Source organism: Megalops cyprinoides, chromosome 1 (assembly GCF_013368585.1).
Source record: "Megalops cyprinoides isolate fMegCyp1 chromosome 1, fMegCyp1.pri, whole genome shotgun sequence".
NCBI lineage: Eukaryota > Metazoa > Chordata > Actinopteri > Elopiformes > Megalopidae > Megalops > Megalops cyprinoides.
In genome coordinates this window covers 65,746,909-65,769,510 of record NC_050583.1, presented here as the reverse complement: position 1 = coordinate 65,769,510, position 22,602 = coordinate 65,746,909, and the positions used below count along the sequence as shown (strand labels likewise).

Sequence of the window (22,602 nt, the reverse complement as noted above, 5' to 3'; positions counted from 1 at the left end):
GAACTATTTCTTCCACCCCCATAAATTGCAACTGGGGAGCTGTGCAACAATTTTGGAAAGTGGGACGTGTTACGATTGTAATGAAATGTAAGAACAGGGCTGTCACTGGCTTGTCAACAGTTGTTTATAAGCAACTTATAATGCCAAAATATTTTAGTTTTTGATCCCTGAGACACATGGTTCCAGTTAATAGCTGCAGAAAATATTTTGGATGATACACTTCACGTTATAACCAAAATGTGAAACAATTACTAAATAAACAACTTTGGGTTGCCACACATTTTAGTCAATTCGAAAGAACCGATCGTGGAAATGCAATGAAACAAACGACTGTTGCAAATTCTGTTTCAGAAAACAGGTGAGAAACACAGATAATGTATTAATAAAAATAAATGCAACTGTCGGCAAATAAACGGACAGAGGTTCGATTACAATTAATCTTAAATACTCATGTTCACCGATAACCTTGGCCTATAGCCATTTGAGGTAATTTTAGGACATATATAAAAGGGAAAGTGAAAAGTTGACAGTGCAAAGCTGCCTTCTATTATTATTATTATTATTATTATTATTATTATTATTATTATTATTATTATTATTACTACTACTACTACTACTGCTACTACTACTACTATATTCAAAGTTGGACAGCTGCAGCGTTTAGGTCTGAGCAAACCAGTATGTTTTCTACTGATGTGTAAGAAATGCACTAAACAATTTTTTTGGCCATCCGTTTTTTTATGCAAAAACGAATCGTTTTACGGTTTTTTTTTTTTTTTTTTTTACAGCTGATGATAATTTCATCAACAATTATCTGTCTATGTTGAGAAGTTTGTGTGTGTGTTTTTTTTTTTAATTATTTATTTATTTTTTGCACAATACTTCGGTCCTGGCATTTTAGTTAAAGATATTCAGCCTGAACTAGGCACGGTTACACTGCATGTGGGACAGCAGACAATGCGCTCCTCCCAGTCCGCATTCGTTCAACACATTTTGAATTAGAAAGGACCCTTCTCACCAGCTGGGCCCCAAACTTGTCCTGCCCTCGGCTTGCTGACGTCAGGCCCTGGGGTTGGCTCGGACTACGTGAGAAACCGAGAAAGAAAGCAGCGCCATGCGATTCCGTCAGCTTCGGCGAGAACGGTCTGAGGTCAACAGGCTCTTCGAAATGTGGCGGTCGTATTATCAGTTTTGTGTATTTATTCAACGCACGAAGGACGTAACTGAGCGTGTGTGATGAATCTGATTGCCCGAGAAGCGGATGAGGCAGGTTTTCCTTTTCGCTTGTTGTGGTGTGGCTAGTGGAACACTTCCAAACTTAGCTAGCTCGCTAATACAGTAGCACCCTGTGGAAAGCGGTGTATTTAAAGTGACAGAGCGCTGGGTAACTCTGCAGCCATGGAAAAGGAGCGCACAAGGGAAAGCACGCCGGACTTGGACCGGGACCGGCAGTATTGCGAGCTTTGTGGAAAGATGGAGAACTTGCTGAAGTGCGGCCGATGCCGAAACTCCTTTTACTGCAGTAAGGAGCATCAGAAGCAGGACTGGAAAAAACACAAACAGATTTGTAAGGAGGCCGACAAATCACAGTGCCCTCCGCAGCTCGATCCTTTGCCGGCGTCCCGGGACGAGAAATCGGGGCAACAGCAGCTGTCGCAAAAGAACGGCGCAGAACAGGATAACACGGCTTCTCAAAGCACTTCAGATCCAGGGCCTGTCAACCCGCCGGCGGACGGAGAAAAAATGAAAGATTTTATCACTTGTTCAGAGGGCTCGGGTAGTATATCTGACCACAAGCAAGCTGGAGACGGGATTAACAATAACACAAAACCCAACGGACAAACGAAATCCCCACCGCAAAAACTAGCGTTGGAATATATAGTTCCATGCATGAACAAGCATGGTATTTGTGTAGTCGATAACTTTCTTGGAGAAGAGACTGGACTGTGTATTCTGGAGGACGTAAGAGCCCTCCATCAAACCGGTAAATTCACTGACGGCCAGCTGGTCAGTCAGAAAAGTGACTCTTCCAAAGACATACGAGGAGACAAAATAACGTGGATTGAAGGAAGAGAACCCGGCTGCGAGAAGATAGCTTTCTTAATGAGTCGCATGGACGATCTGGTCCGACACTGTAACGGTAAACTGGGAAACTACAAAATAAATGGAAGAACGAAAGTAAGTATGGCACACATGCGACGTAAGTGCTGTCTGTTCCATCGAGTGTGAAATGCGTTTGCCGAGGAATTTCTAAATGCATTTAATTTTAACTAATAATTATTTCCAGGTACTTTCTTTGCGGGGTAAAACGGGATGCATATGTTGTGATATCTGTATGGTGAGGGGAGCATTAACATTGACAGATATTCACAGTACAAGGCTCGAATAAGGTTAGATAGCCTACATGCAACTAGCTGTACAGACATGCACACACTAATAATATGAGACAGAATCATCTTGAAATATAAATAGTAATTTATAACTTTTTGTCTTATACTGTTTTCACTTTAGCCTTTGTCAGTTTAGCCATGTCAGTTTAGGTCTTTAAACACGTATTTTTAACAGGTTAGTGAAAACCTATTTTCTTTAAACATCTTAAATTAATCAACACAACTCCTCAGCCTGTTTTTGCCTAAAGAAAAATATACCCCCCCCCCATACGTTGGAAACTACTTTTAAACTTTTACAACAATTTGACACACCTCCACCTTTACAGAATTCCTCACTATATGCAAGGAATATCACCAAGAGTTCCATTATTTCATTATTCTGTGATAATAATTTCCATTAATTTTATGTACATCTTATCTTGTTGATAAGAGCAACACAGCCCCCTCTGAAATTATCAGGAATGTACTTAGTTACTGCATATATAGGTTTGTCTTCAATTCATTGGCTTCACAATGAATTTGTTGATGGAAAATATGGTCTCAATTGTGTTGCCTTACCATGTTTGTTTTAATAAGAATTCGGTTTATTCAGGACGGTATTCAATTTGGCTTCCCTTTAATACAAGTTCCGTATATAGCCACATTGAAGATGTGGTTGAATAATTTATTTTTAATGTGGATGGTAGTTATCTGCTGCTTTGATTTGAGATTAATGCAAAGCACATAGCAAGGCATGCATAGTTTAGCTGTATGGCATATGCAGTTGTAAATACAGACAGAGGTAAATAAAATATAGGCTAACAAACCAGCCACAGTGAGACACTGTGTTGTAGTCTGTTTGTTCATACCCTAATAAAGCTATTTAGTAGTGATCTAACTTTAAGGGAAGCTGTTGGGGAAACCAGTGGTCAGCAAACTCATTTTGAAAAGCTGGTTACTTATGTGTAGCTGGATCTCAATGGAAAAGTGAGTAGAAAGTTATGACAATTTCAGATGTTTCTTTCAACACAGCATACATTGTAACTATACATACATACATATATAGTTTCCCATTCTAGATTCTTCTAAAATGCAGTCTGTTCAATAACGTCTTGCAGTTAATTTGGCATTTTAATTTAAAATTTAAAATAAAATTTGTCATACAGTTGTTCTTAGATGATATACTTATATGGGCCATGTATACTTATATGAGTACCATGTATGCCTTTGTTTTGAGCTGAATATTCAGCCGTTACATAAAACGTAAAACTGATGAGAGTATTGTTGTGAATATCTGGTCAGTGATTTGCTGGCAAGTGCCACCAACCCAATAAATTATTTATCTTTTTATATAATACTGCACCAAAAAATATCAAAAGCCATCATATTTTTCCCAGTACTAATTGAACCTTTATTATGCATCTAGCTGGAGACTTTGTGTCCTGCAAATTATTGAGAAATGAGGGCCCTTGATCTTTCATTATTTAATTTAGAACACATTTGCAAATGTACAGAAGAATGTCTTGTGGAAAATAAAACCCCTGGAGAAAGTCATGCTTTGTAATCGCTTGCGGTGGGTTTTAAACCCACAAAAGGTATCAGGGCAAGTGAGATTTTCGACACATTCGTGGTCAAGTGGCTTCGGTGACCCTGTGCTCCTGCAGGAAGCCCTTGCACCTTGCGTTGTTCCCGGGGACCTGTCCCCAGCCATTGCGTGCCATCGCGTTTGCTCTGTGGCCACTCTCACCTCTGTGCTGTCGGCGCGCATGGCGGAGGGGGCATTCTGGGGCCCTTCCCAGCGCTGCCGTCAAACGCTGCGGCTGGAACAGGAAGCCGTGGGTAGAGCCTGAGAACCGGGACACTCCGGCACGCATTTTGTTTTTAGCTCCCTTCTCAAAATTCCAGACGGGAACCCGTTGCGTGAGAGGTCCGGCTAACTGTCGGGACTGCGGCGCGCGCAGATTGAGGTCGAGCGAGAGGGGCCGCTGCGCTGGCGTCCGGCTCTGAGAAAGAGCTGGTTGTTGCCAGAGGTGCGTTTGCGTGCCGGACTTCTCTCTCCCTCTGTCTGCCTCTCACACCCTCTCTATCCTTCTGAGCTCCCACCTTCCTTCTCTCAGTTCCCCTCATTCTCTTTCTTTCCGTCCGTCTCCAGACTCACTCTCTCTCTCTCTCTCCCTCGCCCTCTTGGCTTGCGTGCGGCCTGAGCCTCTTCTCTGATCAGATCTTCCAGCACCTGCTCTGAGAGCGTTGACCCTGCAGGGTGAGCTCATCCCAGACACTCTGAGCCTCGCTCGCTACATTCAGGACCGAGCAGTGAACTCTGCTGCTAATCCATTGGCCTGTATTCTGAGAGTCCTGTCAAAGCAAAAGCAGTCTGATTTTCATTGCATATGTGTCACATCAGATGCATTCCTTAAATATCCATTTTGATTATTAACTGCTCTTTGTTATTTTTAAATGTAGAGGAGGCCTTTTAGCACTCACAAAAAACCTTTTAGTTGAAGTAATTTAATTATGTCAAATTTTAAATCCAATTAGTTTTGACTGAGATTATTATTAGATTTTATTAGATAATAATATCCAGTAATCCAGTTTCTTTCCATTTTAGATTTTGATAGCAAAAAGGCTTATACAGACCGATTTTGTTTTTTTCCACTGCAATCATATGTAATGTTCTGAAAGCTGTACAATTTGTGCATTGTCTGCATTGTGTGTTTCACATTGATTGTGTCTCTTCATGAAGCGATTCGTCTAAGATGGGCATCAGTACCCGGGCGCTCCCTGGCCAAGTCTGTGTGAGGTGCTTGTTGGATGCTGTACAGCTCCTTCCTTGGATTTTGCACGTTCCGACTGTTTGCTTTTACTTCCTTCGCAACAGCCTGGCGAGACACGGTTCTCCTGACCTTGGCTTCTTGCCGTTGTCTTTGACCCCAGGCAGCAAGGCTCAAACATATGGCACTGTGGAGTAAATCTGAGGTTGGGGTCAAAAAGGTGAAACACCTTTTCTCCTTAAATGGATTAGGCTCTAACCAGCAGAGTTTAATCAGTAATATTCCTTAATTCAAGAAGACAAGACAAAACTCAAAGCAGCTGGCACGTAAACAAGCATTACCAGTAACAGTTGCCAGCCAAGCAGCCTTTACTGCAAAATATTGTGGTTCCTCCTTTGTCAGCTGACCCCTAAATACTGCACTCTTCCTGTTTAATCTTAAGGTGTTCTGAAGATTGAACAGCATGTGAGTCGGTGTGGCTCAGACAAATCTAGAGCAATGATGGCAGTCATGGTCTTCAAGATTCTTGCGTGCAGCCCACAAACAGCTTATCTAGCCTTCTTGGATCATTTATATTCTGTACATTTTACTTGCATTATCATTTAACCTTTGCTAGCAAAGCTTGCTAATATCACTAAGCTAAATCTAAAAATAATTACTATAGTAAACTGTATAATAAATACTGTATCTCTTACACTACAACGTGCAAAAAGTAATATCATTTTGCAGGGCATGTTCTTGAAAACCACTTGAAAAAATCAAGCTTGTGACTGTATAGCATATAATTCACTGTTAATTTTTTACTTTTTTTTTACACACCTTTTTGATAGTGCGTAAAAAGAGTATAAAAAGTATAGAGGTTGCCATATTATTTCCCGCATGGATAGCTTTGATAGGTTTGAATGTCAAGTAGTGGAAAAGAGCTGGAGAGCTATGGTTGTGTCCACGAACAGCAGCACCCCTGTATCAGATGCTTTAGAGAAAAGGAGTGGTTTGTGCAAATGTGTTCGGCAGACGTTTTCTATTATCTCTTTTTTTTCCCTGTTCCCTAATCAGAAGCTGGCAGAGATCCTGGAACAATGTGTTATATAGTCAGAAGTGGTAATGTTAGGGCTGTGTGACCTTTGCTGGGTTGTGCTGTATTTCAGTTACACTTTTCAGGGTCACATTTATATTTTAGTATGTCATGACCCTAGTTATCCTTAAACAAATTAAATGATAATGTTATTTGGAAATTTGACTTTGGCCATAAAGTGGTGTGTCATTTTCTAGTTCAGTGAGTATGGAGAGATGGTTTTAAGTGCATAGCCACACTTGTTAAAAGATGCTCTGGGGGCGGCAGTGTAGCATAGTAGTGGTAGTGGTTAGGTAGGTACAGTGTAGCAGGACTCGTAACCTAAAGGTTGCCGTACCCTTGGGCAAGGTACTTAACCCACATTTGCCTCAGTAGAATATCCAGCTCTGTATAAATGGATAACATTGTAAGATAAATAACCTGTAACTCACGTAAGTTGCTCCAGATAAGAGTGTCTACTAAATGCCAATAATGTAATGTAATGCACTGGCTGGCTTATAACCCAGGGACATGTTTGGTTGTACATGCCAAGTGTTTATAAATCAGTCAGTTAAGAGCCACTGATGTGTGACTGGCATGTCTAACTGAACACTTTCCCTATGTTTCATTTTTGGGAATAATCAAAGTCATCGAATATTCCCAGAAACCTTCAATTTTTTTGTCATGCTCAGATTTGTTATACACTACATTTTAATTAACAATGTTATAGTAAGCTGATCTGAGAACAACCAGAGATACTCTTCAAATGTTCTGTACTAAAACTTTGCTTCTGAACTATCTTTTTATTTACCTGTGTTATAAGCAGGTAAACATATAAGCCATGTGTATATTTTAGGGCTGTCGGGTAATTAAAACAATTAATGAATTAACTTTTTTTTTTCATTTTAGTGGATAAACATATCCAATTAATCTACTAATTTATTTAAAAGTAGTGTGAATTCCTGCATAATACACAATTTATTTGATGCAATCCACATGGCAAGTGAAAAGCCGAAAACCGAATACAGGAATGTGAAAGTAGTGTCGTCTGTTGCCGAAGCCTCCCTTTTATTACCCTGCTGCTTGCAGCTAGCCTTACCAAGAGGATTCCTAACATGTGAATGATATGGCAAAGTAGTCACACTACCCCTGTATGAAAAGCCCTGTTTGTAATGTAAACATAAACGTGTGGTCTTAATAATCTCATTTCCTTCACTATCTAATTTAAAGCCAAAATGCACATTTCCATTGTTGCCAACTAACATGTTGGCTCTTGACACCAGATGAAGACACCCACTCACTGGAACATCGTTTTAGTTCTGTGTGTTTATTACTAGTGTACTGCTGTTTTCCTGGGTCTGCTGTATTCCAGTCACAATATGCTAACAGTGACAGAAGAGGTAGGCCGACACTTCAGGTATTGTTGCGATTGTCTAGCTTGCCAGCTAAAACACTTCAGTTGTTGACCATTACCATATTGCTTAGTTTGATGGAGCCAGTTAACCAGCAAGAATGAGTTGTCAGTCTAGTTTTGTAGTAATCAGGCCTGTAAGGAATAAGCCAGCTGCTTTGTTGTTTTCAAGTATAAAGTAAATCATAGTGTTCAAAGCTTAGTTTGGTGGCTAGTTTACTGCAGTTTACTGTACTTTTCTGTGAAATCATAGCCAACACTAGTTAGCTAGGTGTATTGGACCAAGTAGCTGCCAGGCTGGCAAGATACAGCAAGTTATGATCAAGCAGCTATTGGCTATCTAGCAGTCTGCAGTATGATTACCAATCTATGTAATACTAAGATCACAGACATGTTCTGCACTTACTATGATGTTTTACAACATCTTAGCTTGCTACCAGGGGTATTTGCACTCTTGTCCTGAAGATGCTTGGTTTAAAAATCTTTAAATTGAAACAAACTGAAAAAAACTTATCTCTGTGAAAACGTTCTTTTTACATGTGACACAGGTGAATATTCATTGCTATGGGCAAATAAAACAGAAAGTTTAGATAGGCAAACCAAATTAAACCTAACTATACCTTTCAAGACATTTTCCTCCATGATTGTCTATATTGGCAACTAATCTCTGTGGTTGTCAACAAACACACAGGAAACAGCAGAAGGTCAGGACTTGCATGGCTTGGTGCTCTCTTTGACAGAATATGAAAAAGTGGCTTATGTTTTTATAGGAAAATTTGATAGCTAATGGAAGAAAGTTCTGCTGCTGTGAACAAAATAATTATTTTAAGAAGGTTCTCAAACTTGGGTTGTGTAATACCACCAAATTGGGGAACAGTTGTTCACATTTTGTGACATTTTGGAACTGTATGATGAAACCGTTTGAGTATGATTATCCTGAAAGTATTTTAATGGGAGCAAACAAGTCCAAATAAGCAAGTCCAACTTAAAACACCACTGCAGGGAGCCTTCTGGGGCCAGTGGCTTGATTCAGTTACCCTTTTTCGGGGGGGGGGTCCTCATATTGGCAAGGCTGAAAGAAGTCATCAATTAAAGTTGAATCAATTGTGCTGCTACTGCAACCACAAGCTCCACACCGTGCAGGCTGCATGCTGAGGACACTTCTTTGATTTCACTGAAATTATACAATTTTTGGGGGGAGGTAAAATTCCAGACAAGTTTCTTATGTAATGTGCTTAATGCTGAACAGTCTTGTTTGCTGTGCTGTAGCTGTTTGTTTCAGGCTGAGATCCAAGGTTAGCACTGAGAAAGAGGTCTTTCTCTGACTGCTTGCAGCTGGAAAGGTCAGGGGGGTGATAGGGGTGGGGGTAGAGCTGGGGAAAATAATCGTTTTTTACGATGCATCGTGATGTGAAGGTGAAAGATTCTGCATCGATGCAGAAAAAGAAAAATAATCGATTTTTAAAAAAGTAATATACATGCCAGCGTACTGTTTTTATTGTAAAAAAAAAAAAAAAAGTACCCCCCCCCCCCCTCGCAGATACCACATTTTCTACATTTACCATTATTTTATACTATATATTTACAGTGCACTAAAAACTAAAATGCTTTGTGTTACTGTTTACATATACCTTGTGGTAATCTTACTTGAAAAAGAAAAAATTTTATGTTATATGACTTGATATGATTTTTGAAAACAGCTGTTAACCCTTTCGCACGTAATTTATTTTTTATGTAGCATGAGTGTTACGTTACATGGTTCGTTATGTTTTCATTAGCGTTATTAAGCTTCTCATAGTTTTCAGTTAGCATTTGCTATATTTTTTAATGTTAAATCGATGTTTCCTCAAAGCTAAAATTAGCTAGAATTTTTCCAATCTAGCGTTCTGATCGCACCGGTTTTAGCATACGCGCTAAACGGCAAATCACACTGGTGTGACCGTATGCGTGAAAGGGTTAAACAAAAAGTTGAAAAGTAAAAACCGTTCAAATCTGAGGGCTTGTATTCTTGTATCAATAAAAAAAATATATATATGGAGGACAAGATGCATCCTGATGCATCGAGAATTGCTTTGTAATCGAATCGCTACCCTTTGAATCATAATCAAATCGAATCGTGAGACCAGTGAAGATTCACACCTCTAATGGGGGGCAGGGTCAAGACAGTGCTCCAGATTGTCGTGAAAGGGATGTTGGAAAAATGGTCACCCCTCAGTGTTTTCCCACAAAACATACAGCCTGTGGGTACATGCGATGGGCCTGTTTGGTTCAAGCTGTACCTGACACTAGGAGACCAACCCTGGCTTTCAATAAAGGAGACCTCACAGTTAGCTGAAGAAATGTACAACAGGTGTCTGTCATTCTCAGGCGTGGCACTTTCCCGTCTCAGATGCTAACAGCAGTCTGTAGCTGTGGTATTAGAGATATTCTGGCCTTCTCCTCTGGACATTACCGTTTTACTAATGGCAGTCTAGATTTCAGGCACCAGAATATCCTCCTGTTGCACAGTATAGGAAGCCATTCACAAGCAGTGCACATCAAGGAAGGAAGTGGTTTCAGCCCCCGTACCTCAACAGTGACGCCCAAAGAGAGATGTAGCGGCACGGGAAACTGAACACCTCCAGTGTTCCCAGTGTTAATGAGCGCAGGTGTTTTCAGCATCAAAGATCCAGAGGTTATGGCACTGACACGTTATGGTACAACATAGGAGTAGAGCTCTCGCTAACCAGAAGGACTGAGGAGCAGATCTACATTATATACCAGGTCCTCTTAGGTGCGTTTGTGCTAGTGTAGCAGCTCAGTTTTTAATCTCCACTTTCGTTTTGTAGTCCTGACTTGAAAATGTGGGGTGACGCAGTGTACTGGAACTGACCGTTCGTACTGTTCAGCACCCGCCTGCACAAACATCACCAGCAAGGTCCCCCACCAGCAAGGTTAACGCTTAACCTTCCATGACGTCTCTGCTGCGTGCTGCGCCAGACCTCAGTGTCAGACAGCATAGATGGGTTCCCTCTTCCCGTGCCCCCTCACTTACTTACACTTCCATCAGCAAGTTAACCATTAACTCACTGTTTCCAAGTGGCAATTGCTGGAGGTTCCCTCAGTCTCTAACCACAGCTCTCCCATGTCCCTATATAGGCATATAGACCGTTCCTGCATTCTTTCATTTTGATATTAGGTTTTCCTGTTCATAGCTGTGAGGTTACACTGCAGGTTTTTAATCTCCCAGTCACTTCCATATACTGCATAAAGCTGGCTTACTTGGTTGTCTCTCCATCCATAATGGTCTGGCACCTTTCAGTTGTATATACTAGTGTATGTAGCTGGGTGGCGCTCCCCTCAGCATTCTGGTTTTTTTAACTCAGCTTGCTAGGGGAACGTGTATTTGTACAGCAGTGTTTTAGAGACTTTGATCCAGAATAACGTGCCTTCTAAACAATAACAATAAAGATGGTGTCAGCCCCACCCCCCCCCACCCCCCCCGGCAATCCTGCAGAGGAGCTGTGTTTATAGGTGAAGCAGAGACTGCTGTATATCTGTTTCCATTGTTCTTACTCTACTGTAAAAACGAGGTCATTACTTTAAACAGAGACTTCCTTCAGGGCTGCACCCTGTGTGACTGATAATAAGTCGAGTTATCCATCGCCAGCGCAGTTTTCACATTTCCCACACTCAGGAGACCGCCTCTCTCTAACGCCGGGTCCTCATGCATACCAGATGTCTGGGCTCTGATAAACATTGCGGATAAACATCAGTCACCGTTAAGACAGCAGTTGGGGAGTTTTCTTTTTTTTTTTCCCCCTGTATACACGAAGCATCCAAAATTCTCTGGGTAAAACTAATACCATAACTCGGTTAAGGTTAACAAATACCAGAAGGTGTTAATTCCATTAAAATAGTTTTTTTTTAATGAATATCAAGGATGATCATTTTATGGTTTGTTGCCATTGTAGTGCTTTGTGTAGGCCTTTTTAGTTAAAGCTTTAAATAAAGATTATGATGGATGTGAGCTCCTTGAAGTGGCTTAAAACTAAATCACAAGGCTTATTTAATGATAATATAAAAATATCACATTTCATCTTGCTGATTTCTAAAAATTCGTTCAGCAAGTCCGGAATTCCCAAAGGCAAACCCAAAACAAGACATTGGCACGGCATGAAGTTCTTACCAGGGGGGTTGAAAACTGAAATTAGGGGTCTCTAAATACTTGTTCAATGGAGCATGACATTTTCCTTGCTTTAATTGTATTTAAACCAATTAGGCTTAGGCCTTCATTTACCAAGGATCATTAGCTAATGATCTGGGACTCAACAGTGGAAGATTAACAAATGAATTATGTTAATATACAGAACTCCACCTAGTGGAACCAACTCCAAAGGAGGGCTGCCTTTGCACAGGGTGATACAATGTGTAGTGGATGTCATGTACAAAAGATGCCCCTAGAATTCCCCTAGTCCTTCAGGGCAAGTAATCTTGGTATTCTGCGTCATCCAAAACTATACCCAACAAAATCAGGTCGGCATGTGCATTTATGCATGCAATTAAAAAAAAAAAAAAAATCTTAAAAATGTTCAGTTAAATAGTGCACATTGTCAGTCCTCGACAATTACCACTTAAATGAGTTTGATATGCAGGTCCATTATTGACGGTCCAGTTTTATATTGTTCTATGCGTGATGTTCAACAGATGCACCTTTCGCTGCCCAGCAGTGTGCTCAGAGTGCCAAAGTGATTGCTGCTGCTTGCTAGAGGGAGAAAATGCCATATCAGTGAGATTCCTTGCTTTCTGTCATCAGAAGTGGTTTTTCTCCATTTAACCTACATGTTCTTTTACCAGGACATGTGCAGCAATTAAAGGCATACTGTCTGTCTTGGCACATTGTTTAAATGGTATAAAACATTAAAACCGATACCACTTTGTGATACCGCTTTTAGAATATAGCCCCTGTACATATGTCAGACTGTTAGGGTAAAACTACCATCTATTTCATAATAATTTTGCCCATTTGTTTTATAAAACTTTTCAGATTTGCAGATTTGTGTTTCAGATTTAAAGTTTAAATAAATGTTCAGGTAGTGTTGCAATTTTCTTTCTTTTTTTTTAGAGGGAGGGGCTAATTGAGAAATCTTTTGCACACAGATGTCCTAATCCCCCATGGACTTGTTTTCTTCTGAAGTCTGCACCACTTCATTTGTTCAGGACAGTCCCACATGGATAGATTTATTTATTTATTTTTCTTTAACTGTCATTATCGTTTGCCGCTTTAATCCGGCCGGCGTCTGAGGGCGACTTGAGAGTGCTTAGTCGCTGTGGTGATATCGCGCAGCCCTGATGGTGTGCTGCCTGTCAGGGCTTTCAGGCTGGAAGCTGCTTATCTGAGTCCATGCAGTTGAAAACAATTTGTTGAGGGCCCCCCGTTTTGTCACGTAAGCCCATGTGAGAAGGGGTCGGCGAACTCCTGAGGCTGAAACCATTTCGTTTTAGAGTGGATCGCACCGGTTCATAACCCCTCCTCAGTTTTACTTATAAAAATTCAAAACAACTGTTTTAAATGTCAGTATTCCACAGGCAATGTTGATAGTATTTTAAATGAAAGTGGGTCTTTCATTGTGCATGACTCTGGGCATTGTCATATTCGCACGCAGAAAACCACATTACGATAAAAGCCGTGGCCGAAGAATTGACGCATGGGTGTTACGTTAGGTATGTAGCTCAACTTAAAATGTCAAGGGTGTGCCAGTGCAGACAGAATAGGCTTGGAAATGATTTCATTCCATTTGCATCCACCGCAACTCTTTGAAGTCTCATAGCTCTCCAGCACTGTATGTGACTGTCCTTTCAGATTGGATAAGCAGAAGGAACACCCCACTGATTCTGTCACTCAAAACCCCTGCTTTAACAAACCAAGTGAAGCGGCTGCATTAATGTCTTTCTTCCCAGAATGACATTATTATGTGGCAGAGCATGGCCTACCACAGTTTTTATAACATTCAAGCTAAAAGTGAGATAATAAAAATGCCAGATCAGATAGAATCCAGTCCTTCTTTTTAACCTATCATTGGTGTTTTCCACACCGCCCCCACTGTCACCAGGTGCCTTTCTTCATACTACACTATAACCCGTCTTCAAGTTATGGTGCATCATTTGACCATTTATAAAGAAGCCCACCTCCACATTCTCAAAATGTCATCAGGGAACCATGATAAAGCTGAAGAACAAGGCGTTAATCTTTGTTCTCATTCCATGTCCGGAGTCCTGCCGGTGTTCTTTTTATTTTTTTTTAAACTGTACAGTAGCTTCCTATCATTAATCAACCACGTCCACACTGTACTTTTGAAGCACGCGATTGTAATGGTGCCTGTTAGTGAGCCCTCTCAGAGTCAGGGAGTAGCCTCTGATAGCCTTGGCGCTTGAAGCAAAGCCAGAAGGGAAGCAGAGCGCACTGCCTGGAAAGGGGGGGGGGGGGGGGGGGGAAGTAGGAAGCAACCGACTGATGCTGATCCCACCTAGGGTGGGGGGGGGGTGTGTGCGTTCCCCCACTGGCGAACCGGGGTGCTCTGCTTGGCTTGCTGCCCTGAAGCGCTGAGCAAGAAGGTGGGAAAGGGATCAGGCCACGCACCCCGTCCATCTCTCACCCCAAGTCCACTGCCTGCAGATCCCTTAATCATATATCCTTAACTCATATCCAGTACATATCAGTAAAAATAGGCATTGCGCATCGTGGACCCAATAAAGGATTTTAAAGGTGAAGGAGGCTCCTTTGTGTCGCTCTGAAAGATTGTGTCAGTTCTGCTTTGTGATACTTGCATTTTTTTTGTTTCTTTTCTCTAGTATATCATTGACTGGTACATGAATGATTGTGGTTCTGCCATGAGAAGCATCAGTTACAGAGAAGGGGGCTAGGGATCTGAGATGCAGCCACAGCCCAAGGTTGCCTTAGACACCCGTTAATTCCATTTGTAGCTGACAACCTCTGACTTCTATTTCGAGTCTCCTTCAGACGTGCTCTCTTTCTTCCCCTTTTTTGAAATGGGTGGCTGACACTCATCCAGCTCCTCATTTAGTGGTTTCTTTTGATTTGACTTTTTAAAACATTTGCTTCCATAAACATTGCCATAAATAGGCAGTAGATCACAAACCAAGCAATTTCAATGTGGCGACCGGTGCATTTGATGTGTTCCGGAGCTCCACTGGTCAGGTTCCTCAGGCATTTGAATCTTTGGTAGCTGTACTGGCACAAATGGGCCTGTGGGCAGTTTGCACATAGCAATGGCACACTGTACAGAGTTATTTGCTCTCTGAAATGAGGGCTTTGGAGGATTGAACCAAAACAGCACACAGAGTTTTAGTACAAAGATGCGGAGGGTGGAACACAGAGCCCTCTCCCTGTACCTTGGCATTATTTTTCTGAATTACTGAGTTGTGTCGAGTTCCATCTCCTCTCTTTAGCTACTGCATAATCATGACCCCTTTGTGGCCCTTGCATGAGAAAAGGATGGGTGGGGCTTTACTCTTGAGCTTTGTTCAAGTGGTTAAGCTATTTTCAGTTTCACAAAAAGTAATTCTGGTAACCATCTGTGGTTTCTCCCTTGGCTTGTTCTTTTGTTCTCATTCGGTGTTTGAAAATACACCGCGAAACATGAAACCATGAAGTTTATTGCTATGGGTATATTAAATGCAAAGGAAGCAAGCATGGGTAACTCAAACACATAAATGAACACATACATACTGCATGCATACATTTCAGCATTCCTCCTTTTATTTTGTCACAACAGTTCTGTGATCTTGACACTCTTTGCCAGTGAAGACCATTTTCAGGACAATGTCCCATAATGTCCATAACTCACCTCTGTTACTCCCCATCAGAACTATTTAACCTGATACCGAGATGGTTGTCAAGGGGCTTCGCCTGCTATACCCCGAGCAGGGCTCTGCATTGGTGACCTCACAACCAAAAGCAGACTGTGTTGGACTGCTGAGAACCCGAGCGGCTTCAGCTTGCGCTTTGCCGCCTCTGCGAGTCCAAGCAGATCCAGAGTTTGCATGCATAACGCTCCGCGGCCTTGCATCCCCCCCCCCCCCCCCCCCACTCCTGCCTCTGTCCCCACTTCCCTGGTTCCCACAGAGCGTGCCTGGTGTTATCCCCTCCACACAAAGCGCGGTGCCCCTTCCCCCCACTCCCCCCACTATGCATTAGCATTCAGCTTGGATCATCTGTTCTGTTCTCACTGGGCGGTGCTCTCTCCGGCCATCTCCTCACGCTCCCACTGCCTCATCGGGCCAGGCCTGGCTCGGCGGTTGCTCCCCTCTTCATGTATGATGCAGGTGACATCAGAGCAGGGTAACAGCCCTGCGATTAGACCACATTGTGCAAACGTTCTATTCGGACAGGGCGGGAGGCAGCATGGAGGCGGAATGTGGTCGCTGTTTTAGCTCGTTCTGCTCCAGCCCTATAAGCTAAACTGCTGATGTTAGCGGGCTTTAATAACCACAGGGAGCGTAGACAGCAGCATGGACAGCAATGGAGAGCAGGTGCCCCTGTTTTGAGAAAAAAAAAAAAACGGCTGAAGATCTATTCTTCAGTGCATTTCCACCGTTGACTGGGTGGTAAAAAGTGAATGGTATTCAGTGTAGGCTACAAACGCACTGAGCGTCCAAGAAGGTGTCAGTTCCCGCAAGCTTGGGCATCAGCTGGGCTTGCTGATTAGATAAGTTGTGTCTTTTTTTTTTTTTTTAGATGATATACATAACTGGTCACAGGCACACGGTAGCACACAGAATATAGTCAAGGGTGCATGAATGCTATGCGCCAGTTTGGAAACTTCAGTTTAGCAGAGAAAAGTCATAATTTAACACCACATTATGTAGAGAACACTATTATGATAAGAGTAAGTCAAAGAAATCATCCAGTCAGCAAGGGTAACTGGCACTCACCTGCAGAAAGCGTCATCTGTTGAACATACTGTTCCTCAGAGGTGAGTGTACCCACTACAAAGCTTAATAAGGCTGCCAAACAGCAAACCTCAGCATTTTTCATGCAATGCTATATCATGCATCATTTTGAAGAATTCAGTAGGCGAACAAGCTCAAATTATGCTGATGTTCACTAAATGCACAGACCACAGACCCCTTATGTGACCAAAAGGAAACCACTTTGTTGTCTTCACAGTGGAAAAAGATGATCAGTGACATTGGGAGAAGAAGGTAGCATGGTTACAAACGAAGAAAAATAGAGAAGGAAAAAAATTTAAGTGGTTTCTTTTTCTACATTACTTATCATAACATTGTGTAGGCCTATGTTTTTGTTTATTTCTTATCATATATTTATATCTTAGAATTTGGATCTAGACTGTGAAGTTTTGTTTTCAGTTTTCCAGAGCTGAATGTCAGTGTGACTGGTGTTAAGTAGAAAAATAAACAAAAGTCTGATCGTGTTATTGTGCAGCTTGCGCTCCACTCTTTTGGACTGGACTTCTGTTTAAGTTCAGCATCTGTTGTCAGATCTTAAAACATAAATATTATTGTCTTGTCAATTAGTTGTTTTATAAAAAAAAAACCCAGGAGGCTTTGCTGGTGTGTGCTGTTGTGGCGGCTCTGAGCATTTAAAAAAGTTCCTTTCACAGACGTGAGGGGGCCACGTTATCTGTGCTTTTAGTTTTGAGGCTGCTGTCTGTATCCTGGTAACACAAGCATTCACAGACTGGGATACTCACCAACGCGGCCAGTATTGTGTCTAATTCAACTGGAGCAGGGTATGTTTCATATTGTCGAGGCTTTAAATAAATGAGGAAGCTGTTCAGTTTTCATTGGCGTAAGATGAAGTGACTGGCATTGTCAGGCGGCAGTGGGAGGACTCCCAACGAAAATGATCTTTTTTTGTCTCTCTCTCTCTCTCTCTCTCTCTCTCTCTCTCTCTCTCTCTGTCTCTCTCTCTCTCTCTCTCTCTCTCTCTCTCTCTGTCTCTCTCTCTCTCTCTCTCTCTCTCTCTCTCTCTCTCTCTCTCTCTCTCTCTCTCTCTCTCTTCGTACGACTCCTGCAGCTGCTGCCGTGGCTTCTGCTATGCCTTTTATCCCAGTGTTGCTCTCCCAACAGGATGTTTGAGTGGAACTGACAAACTGGAGAAGAGATAAAGAAGCTCTTTTTTTTTTTTTTTTTTCTTCCTCCAGCCCACAGAGCGCTACACAACGCTGTTGTTGTTGTTCATCCCGTTATGTGTTTACGCCATTAGTGAGGATGCTCGGCCCTTGAAATTCCCCTCTGGTCAGCTGGCAGAGAGAGCCAAGCGAACAGCTGGGTTTTCGTACAGAATGGTCAAAGCAGAACTCTTGCCCCCAGCTGCAGATGCCGGCCAGAGACGCTCTCACGAAAAGGACAGGGCTGTCAGCCTGTCTTGACACGGGTTCACGGAAGGTGTGCAGGGCTCCCAGGAGGCTCACCAACGCACCTGCCAGTTGTTGCACATTGCTGGAGACCCGTTTGTGAGCCGTGCCTCTGAAATTATTTCCTCAAATTTGTCTCAACTTTCTGATGGCACTGTTTTGACATATGGCAGATAGGGAGGGACTAAAACAACTCAAAAGTAACAAAAAGGGTTTTGGGCCACAGTAAGGAGCATGCTACGTATGTTTTGAACCAAAGTTTATATGTGGTTTTACAAATGAAATTCACAAATGTTGCCCACATTATGTGTATATGATCTGAACCATTCTGGTTAGTTTTTTAAAAATGTCCCTGATTGAGCCTGTCTCTTTCGTGGGTTCCTTACAGAGGAAGGAATGCATAAGCAGAGATGAACTACTGTCTGTAGTTGCCATTCCCCACCTTTGCCATGTTCTCAGATTACCGTGGCAAAGTTGGGGATAGTTAGGGGTTGGTTGTGTGCCTACAATGCAAGGGGCAGGTCCTATGTAACACACAGCTGCTACGTGTCAGCCTGGTTCCCCAGCTTGAAAGCTTGGGTACCCCCCCCCCAATTAAAAAAAAAAAAACAACCTCACTGTGGTTAGCAATCTCAGTCCCAGATCAAAAGTCCACGTCAGCCACGTTTGAGCATTCTGTGGAATCATCTGGCTGCATGGCAGAATGATTGATCGATGGAAATCCTCCATTTAAGAATTATAGCCAAGTGAGGACTAACCCTAAAGGCCCAATCTTTCAATACTATTGTGGGCCAAATTTGCATCCACGGATTGTAAACAGACCATGCCACAAGCATGTCCCCTGAAGAGCGCAGAATAACAGCTTTGAGTGGAAAACGAGGATAGCAGAGAGTTGGATTTTTACCTCTGTGAGCATTCCAAGCATCAAAAATGCTTTGAGCTGCTGCCATTCTTTTGCATATTAGAGCAAACCAAAAAAAATCTGTTCTTGCTTAGACTTCAACCATTCAAGCCGTGAACAGAAATCACGCATATATATTTTAAGCCAGTTTGAGGAAAAGCAGTATGAAGTAAAAAGGTTATTTGATCAACCTATGATTTTATGGTCACTATTGGAATTTTGCTGATTTTTGTAAAATTGAGTTGGTGAAAGGATATGTTTATATATAAAGTATAAGATGTGTTTTGGTCTAAATGCAATTGTAGAAAGTAACTCCTGGAAGAATAGCCATGGAAGATTTTTAGAATGTATTTTAGTGTATATTTTTCAGTTTTGATAAATGGAAATTTAACAAAGTCTGCCTTGTTTTCTACAGTGCTTGTCAAAAGATTTTCTAGTGATGTTGAATTGGTGACTATCATCTAATGTATACTGAAGAAAATATGCTAGGTGTAGGGTATGGGTTAGTCTGTAAATATAGTCACATAGCAGTTCGAGTACAGTAGAGAGAAATGCCAAGTGACTGTGTACATTCTCTCCTGGGGATACATTGGCATGGATTCTGCGTATCATTTCACGTAGTTGTTTTCATTCAGAGCGACCACTCCATTTGTGTAGACTGTTAGCTGTGATGGAACACTTCTACGGGAAGGGTTCTCACAGGGTGATTCTCCAAAATAAATTTGAAAAGAACCCCCAATGGCATCGTACCTGAATAAAAATATCGCGACATAGTAGAGCAGGATAGTTTCAGAAGTTTGTGCAGTTATTTATGGTACTTTAACTGCAACAACAGTGATGGTCACCATAAAGCTGGATAAACCCCTGTGGTTTTTGCACATTTGTCAAAGAGAAGTACTACAAAATGTAACCTCGACTGCCAATTTGAAGCGTTTAGAAGAAAGGAGAGTGTGAGACTGCAGACATAACCGTCTCTTCGTGTGTAAATCACTCATTGTACTCAGTTTTTAGGGTTAAAAGTATCCATGAATGCATCATGATGCGAAATAAATATTTTATTTTGCGTAAGCTATACTGTAACACACTTCATTGTCTATAGTATGCTGTACAGCAACAACAGAATGACGCAACGAGTGGCTGGCGAATGTTTGACTAATATTTCATATTAATAACAACGGACTATTCAACATCTTAAACACATTGTGTGTGAGGAATACCTGTCAACGAATTTTCTAATGCCAGTTCAACAGTTTTTCACTCGAAGTACTTTTGGGGCAGTTCTTGTTCGTTTTAACTATTAAGTTATATTAACAGATGCATCAATCCAGAGTCGCTGATCCGCACTACAGTCTTGTTACGAACTTCCACGTTCCTTTGAATTCCAAATAATACACCAGTTGCACGTTGTAGTGTAATAGCTGTTACTTTGGTGGCTGAATTGCGCCTTCAGAAATGTTTTGGAAAATAGAAAAGTTTCTCGGCGTTCTCTGGACATTTTTAATTACCTTTATGCGAAGGAGAGAAATAGGCAATATAAGCAGCGATGTTTATTCTTGCTCCCATTGTAAATGTACAGAAATGTTACATAGATTATAGCTCTGCATGAAACTGATTCGCTATATTGCTTTCCATTTCAAATTACATTTTCGCCTAAAATTACGCACAGTATGAGAGGCAAATGATCATAGATGGAAGGTTTTTGCTAGAGAGAAACCATTCCACGAACGTATAATAATCTGTTTCGCCATAAATGAGGACATTTCACTTCTTAAAACTGCGCAATGCTTCTGGCGAAGAAACAGACTTCAAACAGGTGCGACATTTCTGAGTTGCAACCTGAGCCAGGGTGCGTTAGGTGTCCTCTTGCACACACATTCTACTGATCTGTCCACACACTCGGAAGGGTTTTGCGTAAGTAAGATATCATCCAGTAATAACAAATTTTCCATTAAACACAACTGAAAATGATCTGCACTACGGTATATACAATAAAAAAAAATGTAAAGGAGTGAAACACCCTGAGTATGATATTGTCCTTTTAGTGCTGCAGATTGTATGCATATTTCTATTATTCAACGAAACGGCGTTAGTGCTGAGCGACTCTCATCTGCCGTGTAATTTCGCTTAATTGTAGGACATAGTCACGGTTTTTCGATTGTGGTTATTGAAACTGACCTATGATTTCAAGGATTTGTTTGGCCTGTTTGACACCGTGGCTTTACCTCTCTTGCACTGTTCTGTTTAAAATAATCGATGTTTCCTCATTCCTCCACATGTTAATAGACTCCTTCAGCCATATTTCGCAGGTACGTCCTTTAATAATAGCAGTTATATCTTATTTACATAATGCTTTCCCATTGCCACGGTGCGGTACAAGGTAATTCAGGTGATTTATTTAAATGAAAAACTTGTAATTGTATTATTTAACTTAAACTGAAATATTGAATATAAAAATATTATTTCTATAAATAATTTCAAGAACAGAAGCAGTTTGTTAAAAGCAAGTCAACATCAAGTGGACAGAACAAATAAATAAAAGCAGCAAATTAAAAGTAATCCATGAAATAGGAACAGGTCGGTCAAGTCATTATATGTGGAGATCACTGTATTCCATAGCAGAGGAGCAGTACGACTGAGGTTGCAAAGGTTTAAAAATAATGATTTATTTTAAAAACCTAACAAATGAAGACAAGAAACCAGCCTGTGCAAACTGACATCAGAAACAAAATGAGCCTCTTCCCTGCTCTCCATCCAGTCAGCCACACCTGTGTTTATTCAGCCTTCAATTAGGCAGGTGTGGCTTGTTAGCCAATAGGCTGGTTCCCATACAGATTACAAACATGTGAATACGATTAACACAGTTACCACTCAGTTTCTGGGACAGCGTTGTCCAAGCCTCTCCTGGAGGGCCACTTGTCCTGCATGTTTTAGATCTCTCCCTGCTCCAACACAGCTGATTTAAATGATCAGTTTGTTATGAGGCAGCTTCAGGAGTTCATAACGAGTTGATCATTTTATTCAGCTGTGTTGGATCAGGGAGAGACCTAAAACATGCAGGACAAGTGGCCCTCCAGGAGAGGTTTGGACAACGCTGTTCTAGGAGATGGTGAAGGCTCTCCTTCACAGCTTGTCTGAATTTGTAGATATTGCAGTATTGGATGGAGCATGCTCCACTTCAGCAGAATCTCCCTGAGGGGTGATGGAGGAGAATTTAGGGTTCTGTAAATGTGCAACGTGAGTTTGTGGTCACCTCTTGTGGCTAATGGGGATCCAGCAGAAATTGAAGGAGAGAGGAGTGACATGCTCACAGAGTGTATGAACTATGCATCTTCAAACTGAGAGGAAAGTCTTGCTGGAGAAAGTTTATAATTAGCCAGAGCCAAGCAATATTTTTAGATGAACAAATCGTGATATCTTTTTGGATTTGTCAAACGCATCAAGAATTTCGTTAGGTGGTAGAGGAACAGCTGGATGGATTCCGCAAAATGAACAACATTAAATAAATAATCCATCAAACTAAGTTGAACGACTTCTCTCCGAATTGCAAAATGGTCAGTTTCATTTAATTGCTCATCACCAACTGATGCATTTTTCAGAGCCGTGTTATAAACCTCAGCTGCTGGGTGAAAGGGTGAGTTGTGCTGAGTGAGTTGACCTCCTAACTCAGTGAAGAGATCAGATATTTCTCTAGGTGGCAATGGACTCTTGCAAAGACAC

At 41.5% G+C, this 22,602-nt stretch overlaps 1 protein-coding gene across 1 annotated transcript in view; it reads left to right on the top strand.

Moving 5' to 3' along the window:
• The first annotated feature begins 1,076 nt into the window (after positions 1-1,076).
• Positions 1,077-22,602, top strand: part of LOC118779306 (egl nine homolog 1-like) — a 34,057-nt gene continuing 12,531 nt past the window's right edge. Inside the window, exon 1 of the mRNA XM_036531352.1 lies at positions 1,077-2,178. Within this exon, the coding sequence (XP_036387245.1) occupies positions 1,399-2,178 (780 nt within the window). The 5' untranslated portion in view covers positions 1,077-1,398. The remainder of the gene's footprint in view (positions 2,179-22,602) is intronic.